Source organism: Alosa pseudoharengus, unplaced genomic scaffold (genome assembly GCF_046254945.1).
Source record: "Alosa pseudoharengus isolate Yale_2024_CS ecotype anadromous, Long Island Sound unplaced genomic scaffold, YU_APseudo_1.1 YU_APseudo_1.1_scf_14, whole genome shotgun sequence".
Taxonomy (NCBI): Eukaryota; Metazoa; Chordata; class Actinopteri; order Clupeiformes; family Clupeidae; genus Alosa; species Alosa pseudoharengus.
This window is the reverse complement of record NW_027468609.1, coordinates 38,342,615-38,368,466: the sequence shown is the minus strand read 5'-3', so window position 1 is coordinate 38,368,466 and position 25,852 is coordinate 38,342,615. Positions and strand designations below refer to the sequence as shown.

At 40.0% G+C, this 25,852-nt stretch overlaps 1 protein-coding gene across 1 annotated transcript in view; it reads left to right on the top strand.

The window, feature by feature from the left end:
• jak2a (Janus kinase 2a) overlaps positions 1-25,852 on the top strand; it is a 136,696-nt gene that overhangs the window by 12,128 nt on the left and 98,716 nt on the right. Inside the window, exons 3-4 of the mRNA XM_076284901.1 lie at positions 9,243-9,480; positions 22,090-22,213. Of these exons, the coding sequence (XP_076141016.1) occupies positions 9,267-9,480; positions 22,090-22,213 (338 nt within the window). The 5' untranslated portion in view covers positions 9,243-9,266. The remainder of the gene's footprint in view (positions 1-9,242; positions 9,481-22,089; positions 22,214-25,852) is intronic.

Here is a 25,852-nt window from a genome sequence, read left to right as displayed (position 1 = left end):
TTTTAACTAATATTAGACTGCAAGATGGGGTTTTGTCCACTACATTTAAGTTCCCTGTTATAGACTAACTTGCCATATTAAAAATTCCCAGTTTATTCCCATTACTTCCCGTTTATTCCTGTTAATTCCCATATATTCCCGTTAATTCCCATGGAAAGTTTCCAACTTTGAAAATTCCCGGAATTTTGCAACCCTAAGGGGACATCACCCGACCCTAGTTGACATCTTATCATCTAGCCTATAATCGCTACATTTTGATTCTTTTTAATGGTGCAATCCATTCAGCTGCGCTTGTGGTTCAGCTGTGGGCTGTGGGTATGCAAAAGGGCCATAGCTTGAAAGTGGTTATAGATAAAGTCCTACTGTAAATGTGAAAATCTTTGGGTATGAACAAAAGTTTATGAAGGGGGTACATTTACCCATCTAATTGGCATATTATGACGTCACTGGATGGCAACCACCTCAAATTATGCACCTTTCAGTAAATACTGGATGTTGAACATATTTTAGCAGGTTTACTTTCTTTTTTTGTCATTTCACCCACATAACAAATTAACAGGAAAGCAGTAAAATGTAAACCAACAATAATAAACTATAACCACAAACCCTATGCTACTATGTAAGTAGCCTGGTCAAATCAGTTCCTATCACGGGTGACTGTAGTTCTTCAGAGCCCTGTTTTTACTAGGCCTACCCCTGTTGTCTGTACCACGTCCATTACGGACACTATCATCACCATTACCACTGGCACCTCCAGCTATGTTGCGCAGAGTCGAAACAAGCATGGTATGCTTAGTGGATACTGTCTTATTCACGCAAAGACGCACCGTCACAGACGCACCATGACTACCACTGTCAATAAACGATTGATCATAATCTCCAAAAGGCAGATTCTCCTTCAGAATCAGAATAGTTGAATAACAGACCCAAGACTCCGTCACACGTGAACTTTTGGTGTATTTCTGCTTCAATTTATGCAAAACTAGCTTCCGCGTCATTACAAACAAATGCACTTTTTCTTTGTCTTTCTCGTGTGTAATACAAGTAGCCTACTTCCTGAAAACTTTGAGCAGCGAATTTGGGCTTGAATCGCAAATACTGGAGGAGAGTACAAATGAGATTTGTCACTGTACTTGGATTTATCGTCTGTCTGTTTGTTTTGAAGCCAGGGTAGTCTAGCAACTCTCTGTTGGCTTGTAAGCTGGAAAAAATCAGGCCAATCACATCGTGTATATAGTCGGTGGACGGGCTTAACATAATGACGGCAGAGTTGCGACGGTTCTGTGAGAATTCCCTGCTACTTGAAAACAACGAAGATGGATGCTGCTGCTGACGAACAGTGCGACTCGAGTTAACCCTCTAGGCGCCACAGTCGAGTTTACTCGACAAGATGCGGTACTGAATAAAACGGCTGATTTAGTCAAATAGGGTGTCATATTTCGTTCGACCTCCACTCCACTAGATGGCAGACATGTCATACGTCATCCCCGAGTCGAAAAAGGGGCATGCTTTAAACAAAACCTTCTAGCTACAGCGCATTGAATCAGTGCGTGAAATACCGGAGCTAGTGTGCGTGTGAGCCACTTTGTCAGAGCGATATTGTCAACGTCAGCGTGTATTTGCATTAGATTATCGTCTAATGGCATCAAAAAAGTTTACCTGAAATGAAGTGTTGGGTCTTCTATTCGCGGACCCTGATTCTGAAGGGGAATATCTGCCTTCAGAAAATGACGGTGATTCGTTTAGTGAGGCTTCAGATGTGTCCCTGCCTTGCAATGATGCAGCTGGACAAAGTGAGAGTTTACTCCATAGTTTAGCTTACACCAAGCACAAACGTTGAATCGTTTGCCCAATGTCACTGGTGGGAATAATGTTTCACGGGTTCGGAGTGTTCATCGGGAAGTTAGCAGGGTGTTAGTGGTGTGGCGAACGAGGCAGGAGGTAGCCTAATGTCCATAGCGCTAGCTTCTGTTTTCTGAACGTGTGCCTCTCCGCAATCGCGGCGACAGTAACGTGGTGGAGCCTTTGTCTAATGCCACTGGGTATGTTAGACGAGGTCGAAGTGCTCATAGGACAGTTAGGGGGGAACGTAGAGGCAGTGTGGGGAGTCGCAATGAGAATGACAGTAGGCCTAGGCAAATTCTCTCCACTCGACGCGAGTGCGAGGCAGATCTGGTCATGCTGCTCGCAACAGGAGCAGAGGTGGTGACACGGGGCAGCAGAGCCATTAGGCCATGCATAGTCTATCACAAGATGATGGGAATGCCGGCCCTGTATGGATAGGATATGGATATGGATAGTCATTATCTCTACAGCAAAAGGCCTGCTACATAAAAAAAAAAATTGTCAGCCATTTATTAGTAATGATTTACACTGTTGATTATCTATTTCCCTGACCATTTAGGACATATATGTGTTCTTTTTTGTGTGTTCATGTCCTTGTGATGTGTCTTTGTCAGCTAAGAAAAAAACAACAAAAAAAACATCAACAAAAAGAAAACAAATACTAACATTGTCTCTTGTCTTGTCTCGTCCTCTCACTCCTGATCTGTGCCTTGCCGTGGCAAGTGAGCTTTTGAACTAAACAGGTCTTGTCTACTTGTGTTTGTGTGTCATCTGAATAATATATATGTGCCCCATACATGGAATCAGAGTGCGTACTGTATGTAGTAAATGGAAAATCTCTACAGCAAAAGGCGCCTACCGCTACATGCATTTGGTTTGTTTCTGCCATTTATTGGTAATGATTTACATAGTTTGTTTACTACTTAGTATTTACCTGAGCATTCAGTATTGTGCAATATAGCATTCAGAAGGTGAGGGACATTTTGGGGGGAAAGAAGTGGTGCATTTTATCATTCAAACATGCGACTTTTCATGAAAATTCTATAATCCAAGATGGCCGCCACCATATGATGTCATAATATGCAAATTAGATATAAACATTTAATCCCTACATAAACTTTGGGTCATCCTTAAAGGAGAATTCCGGTGTGATTTTGACCTAAAGTGTTTTGAAACATGATACCGAGTGTGAACGTATGTCTCATAGCCCATCTCGGCTTGTCCCCTGCACTCCGAAATCTGGCCGAAATTCCAGTTGCTGCTACTGGAAGAAACTGTAATCCATGCATTTCCACAGAATTATTTTTGGAATCTGATCCCTTATCATACCTGTTCATTCTTACTCGTTGCTCGACTTATCATGACTAAATTCAAGATGGCTGCAAACGCTAAACTTCGTGAAGGTACTGTCTGTATAAATCGTCTAGTAAGTAAACTACCAGTGCTTTTTCAAAGTTCTCAATGTCTCGTTTTAAAAGTCAGGGCCCTCGGAAGTCTACCAATGAAGTGTGGAGATACATTGAGCCTCGTAAATGGTGTAAAACAGTGATTTATTTGCATGGCTATGCCGATGCCGAGGCACCACCATTGACCGCCTTGTTGGTAGCATCGGCTAACTAGCGCCAGATTTCGGAGTGCAGGGGACAAGCCGAGATGGCCTATGAGACATACGTTCACACTCGGTATCATGTTTCAAAACACTTTAGGTCAAAATCACACCGGAATTCTCCTTTAATATTTCTATAATTTACAGAAAGTCTCTATCTCTTATCACTTTTAAGATATAGCCTTTTGAAATGAAGATGGCAAAATTGAACGTTTCGAAAAAAAACCTCTGGCGCCTAAAGGGTTAAGCTTTTTTTAAATTGGCAAAAGTTTGATCTACTAGCCAACTAGCTCCGCTGGTAGGAAAACGCATGGGACTCATGAGATTTAGTGCTATCCTATTGCGTGCAGAGGGAATTTGAAAGACAACCGCTTATCCTGCCCCTCGGATTGAGTATTGCCAATGGTGAGGCTCGTCAGGCTAATCAAAGGTAACGGCACACCACATTTATTGCAGCACCTCAAACAGAAGCATGCAGCCGATTGATAGGTGTTGCTCTCTATTAAATGTCCACAACAGCACAAACACACCCACCAAAACAAACTACAGTTTTAGAAACATTTTCAAACTGTCCTGTATGATAATGCTGGCCTTAGACCATACGATTTTCAAGTGATTTAGCAGTTGTGCTAAATGTCCAAAGTAGGAATGACATTCATCTATCGCATATGTAAGGTGCCAATCCTAGCGGTGTTAAGTCTGAGTTAGTGTTGTCACGATACCAAAATTATGACTTCGATGCGATACCTGCCATAAATATCACGATGCTCGATACTAAAACGATACTACGGCGAAATCCTAAGATATCTGGAGAAGAAAGGACCAGTGTTGGGAGTAATGCGTTACAAAAGTAACGTAATTACTGTAATATATTGCTGTTTGCGGTAACGCGGTAATGTAGGGCATTACAAAAAAATTTTTGGGTAATATTTACTCGGTACAAACTTCAGTAACGCGCGTTACAATGCAGTTCAACCCAAAATTAAGCGCTTGTTTTGTTTTGATACATATTCACACCACGCGAGAACAATAGAGGAGAAAAAATCTGCGCAAAATAGTAGAACGTTATCTCCTGATACTGTATGTGACTGTGGCTGCAGCAGACTCGCAGGCGGACTCTATTTGCGGGATGGACATAAGCCTACGCTCATTATTTTCAGCTTGTCAGAGACAAGGCTATGAAGAACATAATAGTTAGTGCACTTTGTGTGCGAAACCGAAAGATCTCTCAGCTCGCGAAATAGCACAAGTAAATTAATGAAACATCTAAAGTAGTGCCACGCTAATCTTTTTGATTCTTGATAAAACACAAACTATGCTGTTGTGCATGTCAGCTTTGTGCTGTGAACTTAAATTGAAGAGAATAAAGGGATAGAAATGCAGAAAAAGATTGTGTAGCCTGGCAGTGCCACCGCTCCCACCACGCGCATCACGCACTTTGCGTTGGGCACCAAAGGACAGATAGATATAAGAGGGGGCACCCAAATGTAACCAATGAATAGTAGCTTTACTGCAAACTGCGTTTCACTCTTCATCAATAACGTTTACAATGTCAAAATGCACTAACACGATGTTACATGCAAGTTTGATACCTTTTGGGTTCTCTCAATCACCACGTAGTACTAGAATTGGTGGGTCTTCAATCATTCGTTTTCCAAGCATTTAGGCTACACGAAGCACATGATATGCTGAGTCAACTGAAACGCATTCCATTCAGATAGCTAGGTGGATACCAGGCTCATAATTCACTTGTATTCGCAAAACGAAATGTGAAGCAACATGTCATTGCATACTTCCATTTCCAAAGCAATGAAGGTTGCTTAAAACAACTTAACATTGTGCATATTATTGTTAATATTGTGCTATCAATGTAACTCAAACAAATAAGGCTTGTAAACAAGAGCTGGCAAAAGGGCATTATGACAACGTAAAGATCAATGCTCTTAAAGTGACAGTGCACCATTTATAAGTAAAACAGCATTTCTTCAGAAATTAATGTTTAAAAATACACATTAATGGTCTGTAAATAATAGGCCTTTTATTTTAGGTGTTTGAGTTATCATTTAAATGTCACTCACTCAAAGCCACTCACTTAGGGCACCGAAATGGCCAGCAGGCCACCATCTTGACATGTCTTTATTAAAGGAACCGTATGTAAACATTGTATTTCAATTAATCATAAAATTGCCCTGATATGTCACTAGACATTAAGAAATCATGTTCATTTCAAATACTTATATCACTGACAACAGTAGTCTGGCCAGGATATTGTCATTTAAAAAGTGAAGTTGCAGCCCTCAACTGATGTTGATGTTGTCATGTTGTGTTTTGGCCTAAGCGCCACCCTCCACCTATCTACTAATCACAAAGTCAGTAGTGTTTCGTCATCCGGTTGCCAACTCTGCCAGTCGGAGGGGAGGGGAAGGGGATACACCGCTCTACAGTAATTTGAAAGTGATTGTAGTACCCGTTTTGGCCACAATCTTACATACGGTTCCTTTAAGCTTTGATTTACAATATAGTAGGCTCTATTGATTTTAATGAGTAGGCCTAGGCCTTAAAGTTACAGTATTTCTATCACAATTTACCAGACTTTGACCTTTTGTCGGTTTTTAACAAAATTCTGACTATGATTGTTCCTTGTATTGCATTATGAGCACTGCGCCTATTGCATTCTACTGTTGCCTTAAGCCTAGCTCAGTCATTATGCTATACCACATCTCCCTCCATTGGAAGAGCAAGCTGCATTGAGCGTAATAAACTGCATTTAGAATGGCAAATCCATATTTCTAGGTATTTGGTGAAAGTAACTTAAAAGTAATGCAATAGTAGTGTAATGCCTTACAATTCAGAGACAGTAATATTATAATGTAACAAATTACTTTGAAATGACAGTAATAAGTAATGCATAGTACATTACGATTTTGAAGTAACTTGCCCAACACTGGAAAGGACTCATACCTCCTCCAAGTGTATTGAGTCATTTGTGTTAAATTTGGTGCACTTTTGTAGTGTGTAGGTCAATTCTGGGTTCTAAACTTCTAAACTTCCTACATAATTATTATTTTTTTATAGTCAGTAAAATAGTAGGCCTACTTTCTGTGATTAAGTCCTTTATTGTTTGTTATAGTAAATTTACATTGTGTTGTGTTTTGGCAATAAAGTAGCTTTAAATAGCCAAACTAGGCTAGATCAAGGTCAGTGTTAAAATTACTGCATGCAAATCACTGAATGCTATGCAGAGTGGTCTAATTTTTAGGCCATCTGATGTACAGTATAGGCTACCCTAGGCCTTCCCGTGTTCATGGGATTTCTTTGACAGTTGCAAAAGGGGAAAATGTGAGGATAGTCTTCTTTGCGCCCAGTGTACAAGTACGACGTTCCAACCACTCAGGTCTTCGTCAGATAGGCCTACACCATTACCTGTTGCAATATATCTGTGTGCATTACTACATTACGTCTATTTCTTTGATAACATGATTTGCTAGCACGTACTGTAACAATACGCTGCTATTATTATTAGGACTCCACACGCTTTGGTGGTATTATGCTGTGGGCTTTAATTAGCACATTTCGGGTAGCCTATCCTACATCTGGGCAATAATTATTGAACAAATTGCAGTCTACATGCTATGACAAATATTACCAGTAGTAGGCTACTGACCGAACATGAAATAGATTGTTTACAAGTTATGGTAATGTTATTCTGGCGTGAACATTGCGCTTTCATCACGTTAGCACCCTATGATTACAGCTCGTTATGTCTCGTCAAAATGATTACAGCTCGTTATGTCTCGTCAAAATTCATTGATGAAGGAAGGTTCGCTTTATCCCAGAGAACCATACTCGTTTCACTTAGGCTAGACTAAAACATAAGAGAAGAACTTGGCACTAACCATGTAGTCGTGTTTTCTATAGCATATTCGTTAACCTGTCGTTCTTTGAACTCTTTAAAAATGTTGGGATATGTCTGCAAGGTGTTTAGCCAAGTTCCATGCGTAGCCTACTGCTTTTAAATGACTTTGTGTACCTGATGGCTTGCCTTAATTCGCGATGTATCCGAAATAGTTGCAGATTTCACTGCACCTTTTGTTTTATCCACAAGGCCTAGAACTGTCGGCAAAGAACTATGTTGACGTTGGCTGCGCACTCACTCACTCAGACACGCCCACTTGCCTAGATGCGTGAAAGGAGCAGTGAGAACAGCAGTTCACACAGACACAGAACGTTATTATTTTAATAAAGTATCGATTCTAAAAACGTCTGAAATCGTATCGTTTTTTGCGTGAAGGCATCGCGATACCTTTTTAGTATCGATACACCGTGCAACACTAGTCTGAGTCAATCTTTTTTACAGTTTTGACGTTATGACATATCAATTGTGTTTGATAAGTGTTTTAGTAGGCCTATTATCTCAAATTTTGGTGTGGGCAATTTCTAAAAAACAATAAAGAGCTCTCTACAGCACCAAACAGGAAGAGGCAAAGTGGTTACAGCCGTAGCCTTTAGCTTCTTAGAAATCATTAGTATTCCACATGACAGAACAACTCAATGACCTGCCTGAACACTTCACCTGTGCATGCTACATGATCTAATTTGATGCCTACATAACACTGCAGGTTGGAGATTTTACACACAATGCTGCAGAAGCACGAAAATTTGAGGCCCTAGGGTAGGCTATATGGGTTGTTTACAATCCTCGTTGAGTTCCCGTTGATATCTGGTGCATGATGGGAAATAATTTAAAGGAATCTAGTGGCAGTCTTGTATAGTGTCCACACAAGATTCCTAGTCATTGCAGAATCATAGTCTGTGTAATCTGACTTAAAAATCTGTGATTTTGTCTTTAGATGAGGGCTCATTTTATTGACTCTGACACTGAATGTTTGCAAAATCCCGATGTAAATGGAAAAGTTTTTTCCAAGACTCAAAAGTGCTTGTCCCAAGGAGAAGTAGGCCTATGAACCGTTATTTGAACTAACTAGTTATGAATTGCGTCCACACATCAGCAGCTTTCTAACTGTGTTAGTGTTACAATTGCAAGGGTTCCCTCACGAACATCTTAAAGTGACAGGCAATCAATTAGACCTATACACTACTGAACTTTATTGAATGCTACCTCTGACTAAGAATGCATTACTTTGCACTTGTATAGTCTTTTATTTTGGAATTTTAAGAGCAATACACATATATTACAATGTTAAGGAATTCATGTTTTTTCATTCAGATATGTAAATCAACATGTATAAACTATTAGTCAATTAATGGGGAGATAATCGATAATCGAATCGACTCTACTCTACAGCGTGTTCTATTATTTTCATTCATTTCAATATTGGCTTATCGGTGGAAAAAATTACCGATACTGATGATTATAAAAATGCTAAATATCGGCCCTAATAATCGGCCCGGCCAATAATTGGTCGACCCCTAGCACACACACACACACACACACACACACACACACACACACAAAGACACACACATAGACACACACATGCACATACAGTTGATATGCACGCACGCGCACGTGCACACACACACACATAAACACAAACACGTACACGCACGCATGCACAAACACACACAAAACTCAACCACACACAACATGCACACACACACACAAAACTCAACCACACACAACATGCACACACACACACACATCCCACCCCCCCCCCCCCCACACACACACACACACTCACAAGCGAACACACACACACACACACACACAAAATGCTGCACACTTTGTGGTGCATCTAGTTTACATAATTTTCATTATTTTTTTCCCCAGGCGGATGTCTCTGCAGACCAGCACATGGGCTGTTTTGCTGTGATCACCATGGAGACGCCCGTTTTTCCGTCACCTACTCATCAGAATGGTGATGTTTCTGTGGCCAAGCTCACACTCCCTGCTTTACACATCCACATTTACCACCAGGAGCAGGCAGGACCTAAGGGCAGCCCACTCACATACCCTGCTGGTCAATATGTGGCAGAGGAGCTCTGCATCAATGCAGCCAAGGAGTGTGGTGAGTATCTTTGTGCTTGATTTGATATTTAATGCTGTCCAGTTATACATTGGTATGGCCCTTTACAGAGATTAGGTCATCAGCAGGGTGTCAGTTGTTTTTAAAGGACAAGGGAGGTGTCACTTTAACTGTGAGTTTTATTGTTGTTTGCAAAGATGTGACACTGTTGTTCACTGTTCTTTTTCTGTTATATTGGTTTTCAAGTGGTTAAGATATTGCAGAATTAGACTTTAATATCAATGTGTCCATAATTATGACCGAGGCGACGTAGACCCCAAAGACTGTGATTGGTCAACTCATCCTGTGTGTTGATAACCGGTGTATCAAGCCTACTGTGGGGAGTAGCAACATGCTAGTTCACTGACATAAGCTTTGCTAATAAACTCAGACGTATTTTGGTTACAATGACGGAGTTACCCTTTTGTAAAGGTATATGTCAGTAACGTTTTGAAATTAGCACTTCACCAGCAAGCAGTACATTGTGGGCAGTTGTGCTAAAGTTTGCTTGCTAACATAACATAAACTGGCTGGCAGACAGCTCAGATATACTTATACTATTATTATTATGCTTTAGGTAACAACTGCTTTAGGCAATAGATCCTATGAGTCTAAGCCAGGGCTGGGCAAACTTTTTGGCTTAAGGGCCAAAATTGGCCGGCGGGCCCCGACTGGTAAGCTCCTCGAGCGCCGCTGTTGTTGCAGGCAGCTCACTGCGCCGTGTGTGCTTCACCTCACTGTGTGTTCACTGTGTGCAGTGTGTTTCACTAATTCACGGATTGGGATAAATGCAGAGACCAAATTTCCCTCACGGGATCAAAAGAGTACTTATACTTATACTTAAATAACCTCAGACTGATTTTCTGGTTACAGTAACTAGGTCAATGGATTTTACTGTGTCTATTTCTCGGTACTTTTTTCAAAATTTAGGCAAGAAAAGGACCAACAAATAAGGTTAATATTTCAGCAAGACAGTCTATGGGGTTTGCCATCCTGAGTACCGTTTCGTGGTGAGCGACGCAGACACAGACGACACAGAACTTCGAAGCTACACATCACCTAGAGTTATGCCAGGGAAATGCACCGCGATGCAAAGCAACCCCGACGCAGAAATCCGAAAGGGTCACAACGCCGTAAGAGCGACGGCGTAGCTACGCCGTGAAGTTGACGCAGAAGCACAATGTAAACCAGCCTTAGTGCTGCGTTTCCAGTAAATGTTTTGGAGTGCTTCAAGTGGAACCCCAATGATTTTAGATGTAGTTTTGACCACCTTTGTCAGAAGATTGAGGTCATGTGAGCCCTGCCACACTACAATGTTGCCTGTCAGTATATTCTCAATTGTACAGTGGTTAAAGTTCTGTAGAATGTTAAGGGACATATCATATTTCTTGAGACACCTCAGGAAATAAAGCCTCTGACGTGCCTTTGTAATAGGGTTGGGCACCGAAACCCGGTTCTAATATGCAAAGTAAAAACTTTGTTTCACGGTGTGCTCAGAACAACACAATGACATAACATTAATCTTTCATGTGCATGAGGCCCATATAGCATCACATTGAATATGAGGATCATGCTAAAAGTTTGTTTGCAAAAACATAAATATGTAGGTTACAAACATACCTCTGCATTGATATCCCTGAGCTGTCAAAGAGGCCAATGATTATGGAACCATCTACGTACATTATCACTAATTAAGCTGCTCTGACAGGGGGTAGCCTATGTTAGCGCATAGTTGCTGTTAAAATGCCTACTAGTGCTGGGAAGCGAAACACTTCAACACCGGCATATGTAACATGTTTAAAACGTGTTATGGGGGAAACATCAAATTTCTTGAAGCATTTAGGAACACTGAATGAACTTGAAAGCAGAGTCCCTCAACGTTAGATTAGGTTACTTGCAAATGCCGTTGTCCATGACCTGGCAGTTCCAGACCAAGCTGTTTTGTGTGTGATGTGAAAAAATATATAATGTCCACAACACTGCTTTAGACTCCCATATATTTAATGCACAAAAGGCAACGTTTCGACCCTACTGGGTCTTCTTCAGGCAAATGGTGGACACATTTGATGAAGGGATATATGTAGGCCTTATAATCAGCTGACCTACCATTTGATGTCAACTGGTATTATTAGGTCTAAGAGCCCCACTAATCACTCAATTAAGAGAACACTTTCATACAGGTTTTTCACAAACCTATACATCTCAAAAAGGGCTTTCAAAAATCAATGTCCCCAAAGGAGTACATGACCTTATATCAACAGAAAAGAAGGAAATAAAAAGAAAAAAACAATCAGTGGATAAACAGTTCCATATGTACAAGCCTACCCCAAACAATGAAAGAACATTACCCCCACAGTCATAAAACCTGATATATATATATATATATATCAGTGACGGCCAGTGGTTAAAAAAATAACGGAGGAAGAAATGTCCGCTTGATTGGTGTTAGTGGCAAATGTAAGTTTGTGATGGTGTTGGTGGCATATGTGAACGAGTATATAGGCCATCTACCCAGACACATTTATAGCAGCAGAATGTACTATGTAGCATTTTAACTGGCAGTGTTGTGCAATAAATGCTGTTCTGACATTCTTGGGGGGGGGGGGGGGGGGTCTGACCTAAGGAGCTAGGATAGCATGCAGTAGCCAGAAAAGTTGTGGGTTCAATTCTTGGCTTCCACCATTGTGCATTTGAGCAAGGCACTTAACCCCAAACCCCTCCAGGGACAATAGACTTTGTAATATAATTTAAATATACAAGTCACTTTGGATAATAGTGCTAAATTAATAAATGTAAATGTAAATAAATGTAAATTTAGGTCTGGGATGTCAGGGAAGATATGTAGGTCTAGTTATGAAACACTGTTTTCCTGATGTGCAAAATTATAAAAAGTCTGGAGGTTTTGCTCAATGTAATACATTTGCAAAAAAGTCTATAATACTAAAAATAGACACTTGTTTTATAAAACCATGTAACTATTGACCATTAAAAATAGACCTTAAAAGTGGTTATTTGTAACATGCTAATGTTTTTAAAGCCAAATTGCTATTATTTAAAGACGGGTTGTAATAGCTAAGTGGGAATTTATACTCCAAAGGCAAATGTTATTGAAGACGTCATTAAAGGAATGCATCATGGTCTGAAACATTCATTAACAATGTAACCATCCAAAGATACAGTTAGAACGGTGAAAACAAGAGCATATTAACAACAAGAACATCATTTAACAATTGTTTAGTTGAGGCATAACTTGGATGATTATAACAACGCATAACTATCCGAAAATGTTTTTATCACCAAATCCCTGAACTGTCCACGTTTGTGACAGACCAGTGCTAACGTTACCAGTTAGTCACAAGTAGGCTATTTGTCATACTAGCCTACGTAGCATTCAGTAGCCTACACTAGCCTTACCATCCTTCATTTTTGGATCTGGTCTTCCTGCTTTGATCCTAACTTTTGCACTGTATTTGAATGTATAAAAGATGGACTTTGTCCTCTGATTCCATTGTACTGTTTATTTCAGGAGCAAAAAAACAAGCTTTCCGTTCTACAAAAGATTCTTAGTTGTATGACTGCAGATAACGTTCTTGCTTCCTCCTCCAACTCTGCAGAGCAGCTAGCTGCTCATTAGTTCACCGTTGCCGCTAAAAACAGCACCCCCTATCGCAATTGAAAATTACTGTACGGAGGAGCTACCTCCCTTGGCCATTGAAAACGACGTGATTCACGAGCCGCTGTGGTCCGAGGCGTTTATAATGGACTTCAATGAGGGACTTGAGGAGGAAGCTCCTCCATACAGTAATTTTCAATTGCGATAGGGGGTGCTGTTGGCATTTTGACCTAGGGGAATGATTTTGTTCATTTAAAGTGTTCAAATAGTAATATATTAACAGTAATTTATCAGAATAGTAATTCACTTTATATATTTTTTATTTTTCTCTAAAATTTTAGGGAGGGTGTTCCTCCCTTTCCTCAATGAAGGAGCCTCCTCTGATATATATATATATTAGGGCTGTCAATCGATTAAAAAAATGTATGTAATTAATTACATACTCTGTGATTACTTAATCTAAATTAATCACATTTTTTTGCTGTGAAAGTATTTTAAATATTTAAATTCAAATGAATCATTGAATAATCAGCATTAGTGACATTAAAGTTCAAAAACTCTTTTATTATTTTAATAATGGCCATAATAATCTATGATATGACCTAATATGCTGAGGAAATAAATTAAAAAGTGCTTCAGGAAGAAGTTTTTTTTATCACATACATTGCAGAGGACTTTATCAACACTTTACTTTTAATCAACACTTTATTTTTAGCAACACCATCAAGCCGTTTTTGAAAAGTAAATGTTCCAATCAATGATCTAGGCAGCACATTTTCTTCTCTCTCTTTCATTTTACAGTCTAATGGTTACTGACTACAACGGCTCGGGGTCAACGGTCATATGAATCGATTAATCTGCGTTATTTTTTTTAATCAGTTATTTTTTCTCAAATTAATTAATCGAAATTAATCAGTTATTTTGACAGCCCTAATATATATAATATATATATATACACTATAGGAACGGTTTTATGTCAAATTCCTCATTAAGACCATGGGGAGACATTGTATTTTGAGTGTCACATAAGTGATATTCAAACGCCACTCTGATACCCATGCAGAAAAATGATAATGACCATGACAATGACAGCCCCCCACAGGGTCTCATTCCAACAAATTCGGCCCATTACCTAATATGAGTTTGACACCCCTGATTTAAAGTGACTAAAGACAGGCCCATCTTCTGTCGGACTCACGTCATGTTAACCCATGCATTAAACCACATGTCACTGCTTGAAAGTTCACATTGACAATGGAGAAAATGCTTAACCTACTTGGTTTTTGACAGAAATTAAGTTTTGTGCCAACATGTTGTAGAAACACCACCCGCAACACAGCCTTTATTTGGTCCAAATCTCCTTCACTTTCTTTGGTTATAGTCCGCGATTCACATTACTAGGCTATCACCGCAAGTGCCATACAAAATACAAAATGTTTTTGGCTAAGTATTGTGCTGTCCACTCCCCACATTTGCAGGAAAAAAGCAAGGTGAATGGGATTAAAGCAATTTAATCCCATTTACCTTCGTTACTACCAGTCGTTGCTTTTTTCCTGCATCAAAACGCGATTTAGTGCGCATCTAATGTAACAGCGGATTCTCCGCGGAGAGATATCCACTCTCCAGGTTTCATTTGCGTGTTGTTGCAAGCTAATAGGCTATGATATGAGAAATACTTTGAATGCGATCAGCTCCAGAAATGAATGGGTTTTCCTTAGCCTTTGCTACACTTTTCCACCAAGTTGTGCGAAAATTGTACCCACAGTTTTTGCGATGTTGACAAGCATGCATAGCACATGGAAGCTCTTGATAGCGCATGCCCCTAATGTCTATAAAAGCAATATATTTATGAAATAAAATTAGACAGGTACCTCAGATTAGCATTAGGGCTGCACGATATATCTAAAATATCGTTATCGCGATATCAACGCTTGCGATGGACATACCGCAAAGATTACTTAATTTTCAATACATTTCGGTACATTTTCTGTGCCGTGCGCATTCCATACAGTCTATGGTGTATTCACATTCTGAATGTCAACATATTTTACCAAACCGATGCTGTCATGCTGCCCTAGAAGCCCGTCCCCTACCAGTTCAGGTGTGTGGTGTTTTAGGTGTTGAGGCGGGAGCTAAGTCGTGATGGCTGAAGATAGTGAGTCGAGCGAGGTAGGCTACACTTGGGTGAAGAGGAATTGGTGACTAAAAGGAAAAGCACGTCTGTTATATGGGAATATTTTGGTTTTATGAAGGATGACGTGTTACAAACACAGCGCCAAATGCGTCCTTCTCCACCGTGTTAAAATAAACAATTTCTTTCGTTATGGTTATATCAGAAGATATCTGTCTTTCACTGTAAGGCTTGTATTTCATGATTTGCATTTAGCAAAAGCCCCAGACAGCAGCAGATGTAGCCTAATCAGGATTCGTTATTTGTAAAAGTTGTTTAGCCTACTTCTTAGCCTGGACTGTGCGATTGCAGCCCGATTACTTTCACTTTCCGCTGCCCTTGTAGTCGGTATGCCGGTAGTCTAATAACGTGGGATGTGTAGCTGATGACCGCCGCGATATAGCTTAAGTAGCTTTTTTGCTGGCAATGTGGAACATTCCGCTGGTTGGTGCACAAGTGTTCAGATTGGCCGTCTATCCGTCTTTTACTCGGATTTTCTTGGAGCAGATCTTCCACACAACTTCAATAGCCAGTAGGCCTCTTAGCTGTCCACTTTCATCAGGCCATATGTAGCCTAGGCTACATAATATGTTGTTTATGTCTCCCCTACATACACAGCACATTATTTCATCAGGAAGCTTCTCCAACACACATCCCCAACATGCTTACAGCACAGTGCCGCCCCCCACATACACAGCACACTATCCCATCTCCCTTGTCATCCCCCCAACACACACACCAAGACCCCTGGCAGTTGGGTTAGCCCCTTGAGCCGTTATGCCCAAGGTTTCTTCCTTAGTAAGGGAGTTTTTCCTTGCCCATGTTGCTCTTGGGTGCTCCTTGTTGATGCCCCCCCCAATCCCAATCCTCCCCTACCTTTCTTATGCAGCCCTTGCCACTTAATCTACTAAACCCCTCTTCTACTGCACTTTTTACCCCCCCCCCCCCCCCATAAATGCACAAATAGGCTGACACCAGGCATCATTTCACTGCATTTCTTACATCCAGTAACTATATGCATGTGACAATAAACTTCCTTGTATCCTTGTTTATGTAGAAAATTATACATTTCTGTAATTATACATTTATCCCCCCCTACCCTACCGTCTATGCTAGCAGCAAGCAGAATGGAGAAAAACATTAAATATACTGCTCAAAAAAATTAAGGGAATACTTTGACACTTTAGTTTAAGTAAAACCTTTGAGGCGAGTGTTTTATTTTGCAAGAACTGTCAGACATTCTGTGAATGTAGTTTGAGAATGGAGAAAATGGTGGAAGGTTTCAAAAAATTTGTTTTAACAATTGTGGAAATTGGAAAAACTAAGTGTTCCCTTAATTAAAAAAAAAGTTATATCGTTATCGCAGTACTCAATAATGTTATCGCATATCGCATGTTTTCCTAATATCGTGCAGCCCTAATTAGCATTGCTGTTTATTGTTAAACTGCAATTATCTGCAGCAAGCAGAGGACATTCAGCCCACCATGTGTCCTGACAATATTGTGCTTCTGCCCTAATTCTGAAGCATGGCCACCGCTACAAAATGAAGAGGAAACACTGGGAAGAAAATTCATGTTTTAAATAGGCTATCAATACAATATGTAATATGTGAAGTGAAACTGGACAGGCCATAATAACCTCTGACTAGTTTTACTTATTGTTAAATTGCAATGTGATCGGCAGCCAGCGGGGAGGATACGTCGGCAGGATTATTTAAAAGGCAACCTCATTGGTGGCATTCATTTTGCCGTGGCGGCCCGCCATGCTAAAATCAACATAGAGGAAACACTGGTTCGCCCTGTCGGGACCAGGGTTGGGTCAGTTTACTTTGAAATGTAATCCATTACTGACTACAAATTACATGGTAATTTTTGTAATCAGTAATGTAATCAGTTGGATTACCAAAAACATGTAACGTAATCTGATTACTTTAGGATTACTTTTAGATTACTTCAGTAAATATGCCCATTAAGTAAAAGACACCACCACAGAATTGATGAAAGATTCTCATTCTATTTTTCTCCACTCTTCTCCAAACATGCACAACTCAGCTTAACCTATAAGGGCACACCTGGACAAAATATGTAGCTTTCGCTGGATTTTTTTGACCCAGGGACATGGCCTGAGATTGGCATAAAAAAGGGAAGCATTAAACCCAAATGACATCATGTCCATTTCAATTGTGGGGGTGAGAAAATGATTATTTTGGGATGTTTTTCAACCAGGGGGACCTGGTGACTTTCTCAAAGTAAACAGTAACACTAAAACAAGAGGTTACATTAAGATTAGGAGGAAAAGATCAGGCAGTGTGCCGAGAGACCTACCCCAATAGTATGTAAGTTAGTAAGTAAGTATATCTTTTGATCCCGTGAGGGACATTTGGTCTCTGCATTTATCCCAATCCGTGAATTAGTGAAGTCGAACCGGCAAGCCCAAAGGCCGAAGCCCTAACCAGTAGGCCATGGCTGCCCCAAAAGGCAGCATTTGAACATTAAACCACACAATGATCCAAAACATACAGCCAAACAAGGCAAGAAATGGTTAACAGAGAACAATATCAACATTTTAGAGTGGACCTCAATCCGTCAAAAAAGTGAGCACAAGGCCAAAGTGATGGCAAATAATCGTTCCTGCCTCAAAACCCAGATTGCTGCTAAAAAGGTGCAGTCTACAATCATTGTGGAGACATGAAGAGGCTTGGTGGGTATTATGAACCATTTTGAGAGCTGTGGTGGTAAATATATATATATATATATATATATATATATATCGCCCAATAGTCATTTTTAACCAACACAATGTAAACATTTTCTCCCCAAGTTCTGATCTAGGTGGGGCATTATGCATTTAAATCGGCCTGACTATCTGGTTTCTGGTCTGGTCTGGTTTTCTGATACAGTATTTGTTTTTTTGATGAAATAACTAGTGTCAGGTCTTTTGTTCTTTGATAACCACTATTGCCACAATCTACATTGTGGGATGCAAGCAGAACATTTACTTTTAGCCTTTATAAACCATGCACTTCCATACTTGGTGTAAACACCTTTGTTGAAATGTAAAAAACAATGAAAACTGAAACTAGGGAGTGAGTGGGTGTTTGGAAATTAACGTTAGCTCAGAAGCCTTGTTTCATATGCTCACATTTATTTCATGTGCACTCTTCTTGGGCTTAATGTAACCATTTACAAATCACAGACATGGCCAAAAAGGACTGTGTGATAAATGTGACAGTCTTGGTGAACGAGTCAACAGCAGATAAACAATAAGCAACAGCAGATAAACAGTTTTAGCAAACAGAATTGCCCCAGTCTAGTATTCCATAGGATGCATGTAGACAGGCACCCTTGTCCTGCTGATATCTTCCACCGACAAACCATGGCATTAGCTAACGTTAACGCTGTGGCTAACTTAGCTCCTGTCAGTATGGTCAGAAAATGAATTGGATGATCGCCAGAAGTCACAAACAGTGCTGTTATGAAGTTACTCGCAAAAATACCGTTTATGTTTCACAAACATCAACAATCAAATTAGTTGCCATCACTCAACAAATGCTAACGTTATTTTACCTTTGGACATAACATTAAAGCAACACCAAAGAGTTTTTTTGTACCTTAAAATAATGTTTCCAAAATCGTTTCAGTGGTTCATCAACTTGTAACAGGGTGAACGGCACTTCTGCATTCACTTCACAGCCCTCTATCGGCTATAACCGCACTATGTAAGTTTGCCAGATCGGGTAGCGGATCTGTAGTTCGATGGAATGAGACATAAGAAACTACAAATTTGACTTGCATCTGATGTCGCAATACATCGTACTTTCATAAATCGTGCAACATATTCTACCTTGTCTGTGGACATTGTTATTTGCAAAGCCGGTGCTGGATAAACAAATAGTGTGCGTGCAACAGAGGGAAAGTTCTTTGGTGTTGCTTTAAGCTGGTTATCAATGGCTCTAAGATTGACGTTACTGTAGTAAAAACCAAGCATGTCCAGCTAAACCTACCATACACCATGACATCAACATCAAATTTGCCTCCCTGTCTGTTTCACCTACCAGGGCTGCAACAAATGTAGGAGTAGTTCTTGATAACCAACTAACCTTCCCTGATCATGTTGCCTCAGTCGCCCGGTCGTGCCGTTTCACATACGGAAAATCAGGACTTACTTGACTCAAGATGCTACCCAACTCCTGCTTCAGGCAATAGTCATCTCACGACTTGACTACTGGAACGCCCTCCTGACAGATCTCCCAGCCTGCACAGTGAAACCCCTTCAGATGATCCAGAACGCGGCAGCGCGCCTGGTCTACAACCAACCCAAAAGGGCACATGTTACCCCGCTGCTCATCCAGCTGCACTGGCTACCTATTAGGGGTGGGCGATATGGACAAAAAATAATATCTCGATATTTTTTGTGATTTTGACGATAACGATAATTAGTCGATATCCTTTAAAAAAATTTTTTGTTAAAGTCTGAGTTTACAGCTCATTATTTATGAATAGCATCATTACAATAAGAACCAATAACCCAACCTGTGACTTTTTAACCAAATCAACCAATGCATTGTCACTCTATGACACATTTCCAATTCTGCCCCCACTTGTGTGTGTGGCAATGACATGGTCTAGCCAGCTACATTAGAGAAGATGAATAGGCCTAACAGTTTCCCAAGTCTGAAGCTGAAGTTTCAAACCTTTACATAGGATTCACTGTAAAACTAAGCAGCCCAACAGAATACATCTCAGTTATTTCCTTCGATCTTTTGTTTAAGAGCAATCATGTAGGCTAGCATTCCAAGTTGAATTTACAACTTGAATTTCCCCAGGGATCAATAAAGTGTCTATCTATCTATCTCTATCTAAGTTACAGAATAGAAACTAATGCGTTAGCTTATGGCTAATGTATATGAGAAATCCCATAGAGATGCTAACGGTTAGCATAATCGGTAAATGTAGATATTTAGAGGGAACTTCAGTCCATTTACAAAAGAGTTGCATGAGAATAGTTCTTTGTATACAACTGACTATTAAAATACTCAAAGGCTTATGTTTTCTCTCCATATAATACCGTGTAGGAAAAAACATGAAGGTCTCATCAATGCTACTCTAACACAAGTAGCCGCATAAAATCCCAAGTAGGCTACTCTCGCAGCACAAAATAAACATTAGGCGTGCGTGTGACAACGTTGTGTGACCCACTAGTGATCACGTGACACTTACTCTGCTGCAGCCAGAGGCTTCTCCCGCATACACCTCCTGGGAATGTATGAGTCTTCAATGCGTGATTTCGAGTGTTTTTTCCCCATAAGTAATTAAAATACTCGATAATGTCAATTTGCACATCGTTAAAACAACAATCACGATATTATCGCAGACGATATATATCGCCCACCCCTACTACCTATGGCGGCCCGAATCAAATTCAAGGCTCTAACGCTTGCCTGAAAGTAGTCTCCGGTTCTGCTCCCACCTACATGAATGTCCTCATACAGACTTACGCTACCTCCAGACCGTTGCGCTCCTCAGACAAACGACGTCTAGCTCCTCCACCGGTACACTCAGGCAATCCAAACTTTTCTCATCTGTTGTTCCTTATTGGTGGAACGCACTGCCAGTTCCTACAAGGGGAGGGACATCCCTCTCCATTTTCAAAAAACTCCTGAAGACCCAGCTCTACAGAGAACATCTCTCATAGCACTACTTACAACTAGTCTTGCTGATCCTAGCACTTACCACCTGTGAACACTTGCATTCTGTGAACAAAACCAAGTAGCTTGGCCACCAAACCAAAGCGCTTGGTGTCAATATAACGCTTTGAGCAGTTCAATCTGAATTAGACACAACAAAAGTGAGTAAGTTTAAGAAGACAACAAAGAACAATTCAGTGTATTTCTTTGTATGTACTGTAGTTATAGATCAGGGATGGGCAACTGGCGGGCTACTACAGTTAGCGAGCGATGAAGAGATACAGAGAGCGGCTTATAAAGAAAACTGAGAATCGTAGCCTACTTTTCAGACAAGGTGGGAAACAGCTGATCTTATCACAGAATTCAAAGTCAACTTATGTGTTTAGTAGGCTATGCTTAGAAACTAAATCAGCTGTGAAAGATTTCAACTTAAGTCACCACAACACCATGCACGAAGATAACTAAAAGTAGGCTACATCGGAGCTGCTAGAGCCGCTATTGTAGCCAACCTCAAGCAGGGTTCCCACGGGTCATGGAATTTCAAGAATATTAGCATTTTAATAAAGTCTATTCCAGACATAGAACATCAGGGAATTATATCTTTGGGGGGCAAAGTCATGGAATATCAGGGAATTTTGTTGTAGCAGTTTAAAATTGACTTAAAATTGACTGGTTGTAGTTAGCCCTACCTGTTTTTTCAATGCCAATTTTTTCATTACCTGATTGGTCATGGAAATTCAGGATTTTGGTCAGGGAGAAGTCACTATTACCCATTACAGTGGAAAAAAGGTTTATTGTGAATGTGTAATATTTAATTTTAAGTTTATTTCAAGTTCATTGGTGAATAGAAGCAATATTAAAAATGCATTTGAGTATAGAAAATATTAAATTAATGCATGTTGGTTTAATGAACAGTACAGACTGCTACTGTATATATATTTACTGAATCCTGATATCCCAGTGGTGGACGTGCGGGGTCACATCTAGCCCTCTGACAGCGACAAGAAAAGTTTGTGGCACTCTCTCTATCATCAAAGTTGCCCATCCCTGTTATAGATTATACATTATCTGTTGCTGTTGCTGTTTAGTGTTATCATATGAATTGTTTGTTTGTGAGCTCTCAACTTTTTCCTCTCATCTCAGGTGTGAACCCAATGTACTTCAACCTTTTTGGTCTAATGAGAGAAAGTGATAGGATGTGGTTCCCACCCAATCACATCTTTAAACTGGATGTCTCAGCCAGCGAAAAGCTGCTCTTCAGGATAAGGTATAGTCATGACACCCACCACACATCCTATTTCTCTGTTGTATCCTCTGCTTGCCCTTCTAAGTTTTTGGTCATCTCCTCTAGGGGCAAGGGGTCGCTCACTGTATACCCTTTGGTCATCTTCTCTTGGGGTAAAGGGTTGGTCACTGTATATCCCACAAAAAATGCAGCCAACATTGCGCTTGTTAAAGGCACACTATGCAGGTTTTTTTGCTTAATATGCAAGTTTTTTAGATTAATTTACCTTCATTTAACAGCTTCAGAGTCATTGGAATGGTTATATTTTTTTTTTATATGGTTATATGGTTATACTTTTTTCGGGTTGAATGGTGGCCGTCTCGCTTCCCCCTAGCGCCTGTGAGCGGAAAAACCACCATTGCAACTGTGGGCCGGCGGGCCGACGGCCTCAGTGTCAGGAAGTATAACGAGTGTAACGAATTGCTTTACTGCATTCAAATACACATACACGCCAGGCACCGGCTAGAAAAAGGTAGCGATGGAGTTTCTCAGACATTCGTCATGACAGAGCCAGCGAAAAAGAAGCAAAAACCGAGAAAACAGTAAGGAAATTGCCAATACTGCATAGTTTACCTTTAAAAGATTGGAAATAAAATTGTCATGGTTGCATTCCTAGTACTAACTTGAAATTTCAGAACCTAAGCGTCATTAACATAGCTTTTTATGAAAATATGTTTTTTTGAGTTTGTACACCTGATGGGTGTTTCACAAAGGCAGAATTAAGAAATCTAAGATAAAGCGTGGCTTGACATAGCGTTGTCTGGTCATCCTAGCTCAACTCGTTTCATTAACACCAATCCAGGATGAGTAGGAACGATTATGTCAAGCCAGGTGTAAGTAATTCAGGATGTCCTCCAAAGAACCCATGGTTGGAATAAAAAAGACGCGGAAAATAGCGTCATTCAGACGAAGTGACCAACCACTTTTATAGACTAACAATGAAGTAAAGTTTTTTTGAATGGGGAAACATGGCTATTTCTGTAAAACAACGAGAGTAGGCGTGGTGGACCAACTGAATGCAAATCTACGTATGCACCCAGGTGTGAGTGCTTCCTTATCTTGGCACAAGATGTCATGAATGTAATGAGTGTGGTACATTAAACACACATCACACACAGACAGAGACATAGCAAACATATCAATAATGAATAAACTCCATGGGCAATGGAGACTCAAACAGCATTTAGGCTAAAAACAAACCGCAGCATATGATATTGAACAGTCCAACTGCAGGTTACACTGGACTGTAGCTTGATGCTCCTGAACAGCCCAAACAGTCCTTACTTAATATTAAGTCCAAGAATGATTCTCGTGGCACGAAACACACAGTGCTTTTGAAACGGCCTGGTCATCAGTAATAGTAATAAAAGTCTAATTAATCAAGGCTGAAAACGAACCCCTTGAAAAATGGCTACACCAAGACCAGTCTGTGCGCAGTTACACAGTCGCCTCTAATAACGTTAATATTAATAACATGAAGTTCAAAAGTCTAACAAATGCCCAGAGCCACTCCCTAATGCAGCAAATACTTACAATGGCGTGTAAGTAATTGCAACTAAGTAAACAATAAACTTAACACAGAGCCCCACAACAACTACCCAAACATACAGCAGATTATGCAGGTGCAGCTCCAGAAAAGCCACTGGGCAAGCTCAATGTAATCTAAGGTCAACATTTTTCTTACGCTATTACATACAAATGACCACGTGTGATAGAGTTGATATCAATCATGTCAACAAATAACAAATACATCAAATGTCCAGAGCTACTACCTAACGCAAATAATACATGCAGAGGCATGTAACCAATGACAACTTACTTACTTGACTTAACACAGGGCCCACAACAACTAGCCAGATTTAACCCTTAGAACCCTAGACTGTTTTAAGGGCATTTTCACTACCTTTAGTTGGAAGTATTTATCCTGGTCATTGTAAGTGCTATACAAACATGCTATATATTGTTTTTTTCAGCAGAGTCTAGGCTACCCAAATCTGCCATTTCATGTATTAATACTAGTGCTGTCAAACGATTAAAATTTTTAATCACGATTAATCGCTGAATTCCTATAGTTAATCACAATTAATCACATATTTTATCGCATGATTAAAATTATATTATTTTGCATTGCTGAACTTTCCAGGAGTCCATATTAACAATATAAAGCAATTATTGTGTATCTTGATTAGGATTCAAATGAAAGCCAAGCAAGTTACTTAATTAACTTTAAGACGTAGGTCTATTTGATTATTTCAAATCAAATGTCAAAAGATGTGCAGCAGACCTGAGGCAACACAATATATTCTAATAAAGGTATTATATAGCTAATAATATAGCTAATAATATAGCTAATAAAGGGCATAACAAACATAAAATACTATATTCATTATCTTTGAGTTCAGTTGAAAATGAGGAACTTTTCGACATTAGTGCACTGCCATTTTATAGGCTTAGGCTACAGTCTATGGTGCACTGTCACTTGCCACACACATCAGCGCCGAAGTTTTTAACACGCAAACACTGGATGAACAATGGATTTTATGGAGCGGCGTCGACCAAATATAACTGAATCGTGATTTACACGGCGGCAAAGTGCGATGCTGGTGTGCAGAGTTGTATTGAAAAGAATGGAATCTAATGTACAGTAAATGAATGTCGAAAGCAGAGTGCATCGCACTAATGTCGGCATCGGTGTCCACAGCAATTTAAAACACCATTCAGCTGACGGGGAGTTCAGAACTGCGTTGGTGTTTATTATACGAATCTACTCTTTGGCCGGCTCGTAAGCCCAAACAAGTGTGTGCAGCATGCCTTTTACGTAGCCTACAGTACTAAAGGCGCATCATAAAGATAGGCTACATTTAATCTGCATCACGCCCCATTTTAGCGGAAAACAAGTTAACATTATATCATTGATTTTCACTGAAGACAGCTAGCCTAATCACACCTTGATGTTACCATTCAATCATTTTACTAACAGGGCAGTTATGAAGAATTATGTGTATGTAACTTACTCATGTCTAAACTATGTACATTACAACCCATTCAGAACGTAGCTACACTTACCATATCCCATGTAAAACGGTTAGCTTTCTAGCTTGCCAACTGTGGAACTTCAGTATAACAGGCATAGCCAATTATCTCACCTAGTTGTAGGAAAAAGGCTACGTTAATATTACAAGTGATAGAATGAATGTGTGACTTATGTTTAGTTGATGTTATGACATGTAACGTAAATGACATGTAAGCTTGCCGAACTTATAGTCAGCCACGGGCAGTTTGACTGTGCCTACATTCGTGACACTGTTAGTAGGCTATAAACTGGAAAGAGCATAATGGTCACATTAATCCCATAAACACACAGATAACTCTTACACCAACCTTATTTTGTGCCTTTTATTCACGTTTGTTTCAAGATTTAGTAAGTATAAGCCCTTTTAGCTCCCCACTTTGATGCAGCATAGGTTTCCATTATCCAAACAGCTCCCTTTCCCCTAAAAGGGGGCGTGTACATGCAGCACGGTCTAGCTAGATCCAGTGTAGTGTTGTAGTTGTTCTAACGTTACTAGTTGTTGCAACAGCATGTGAAAAAACTACAATAGTTTGTTACACCAAAAAGAA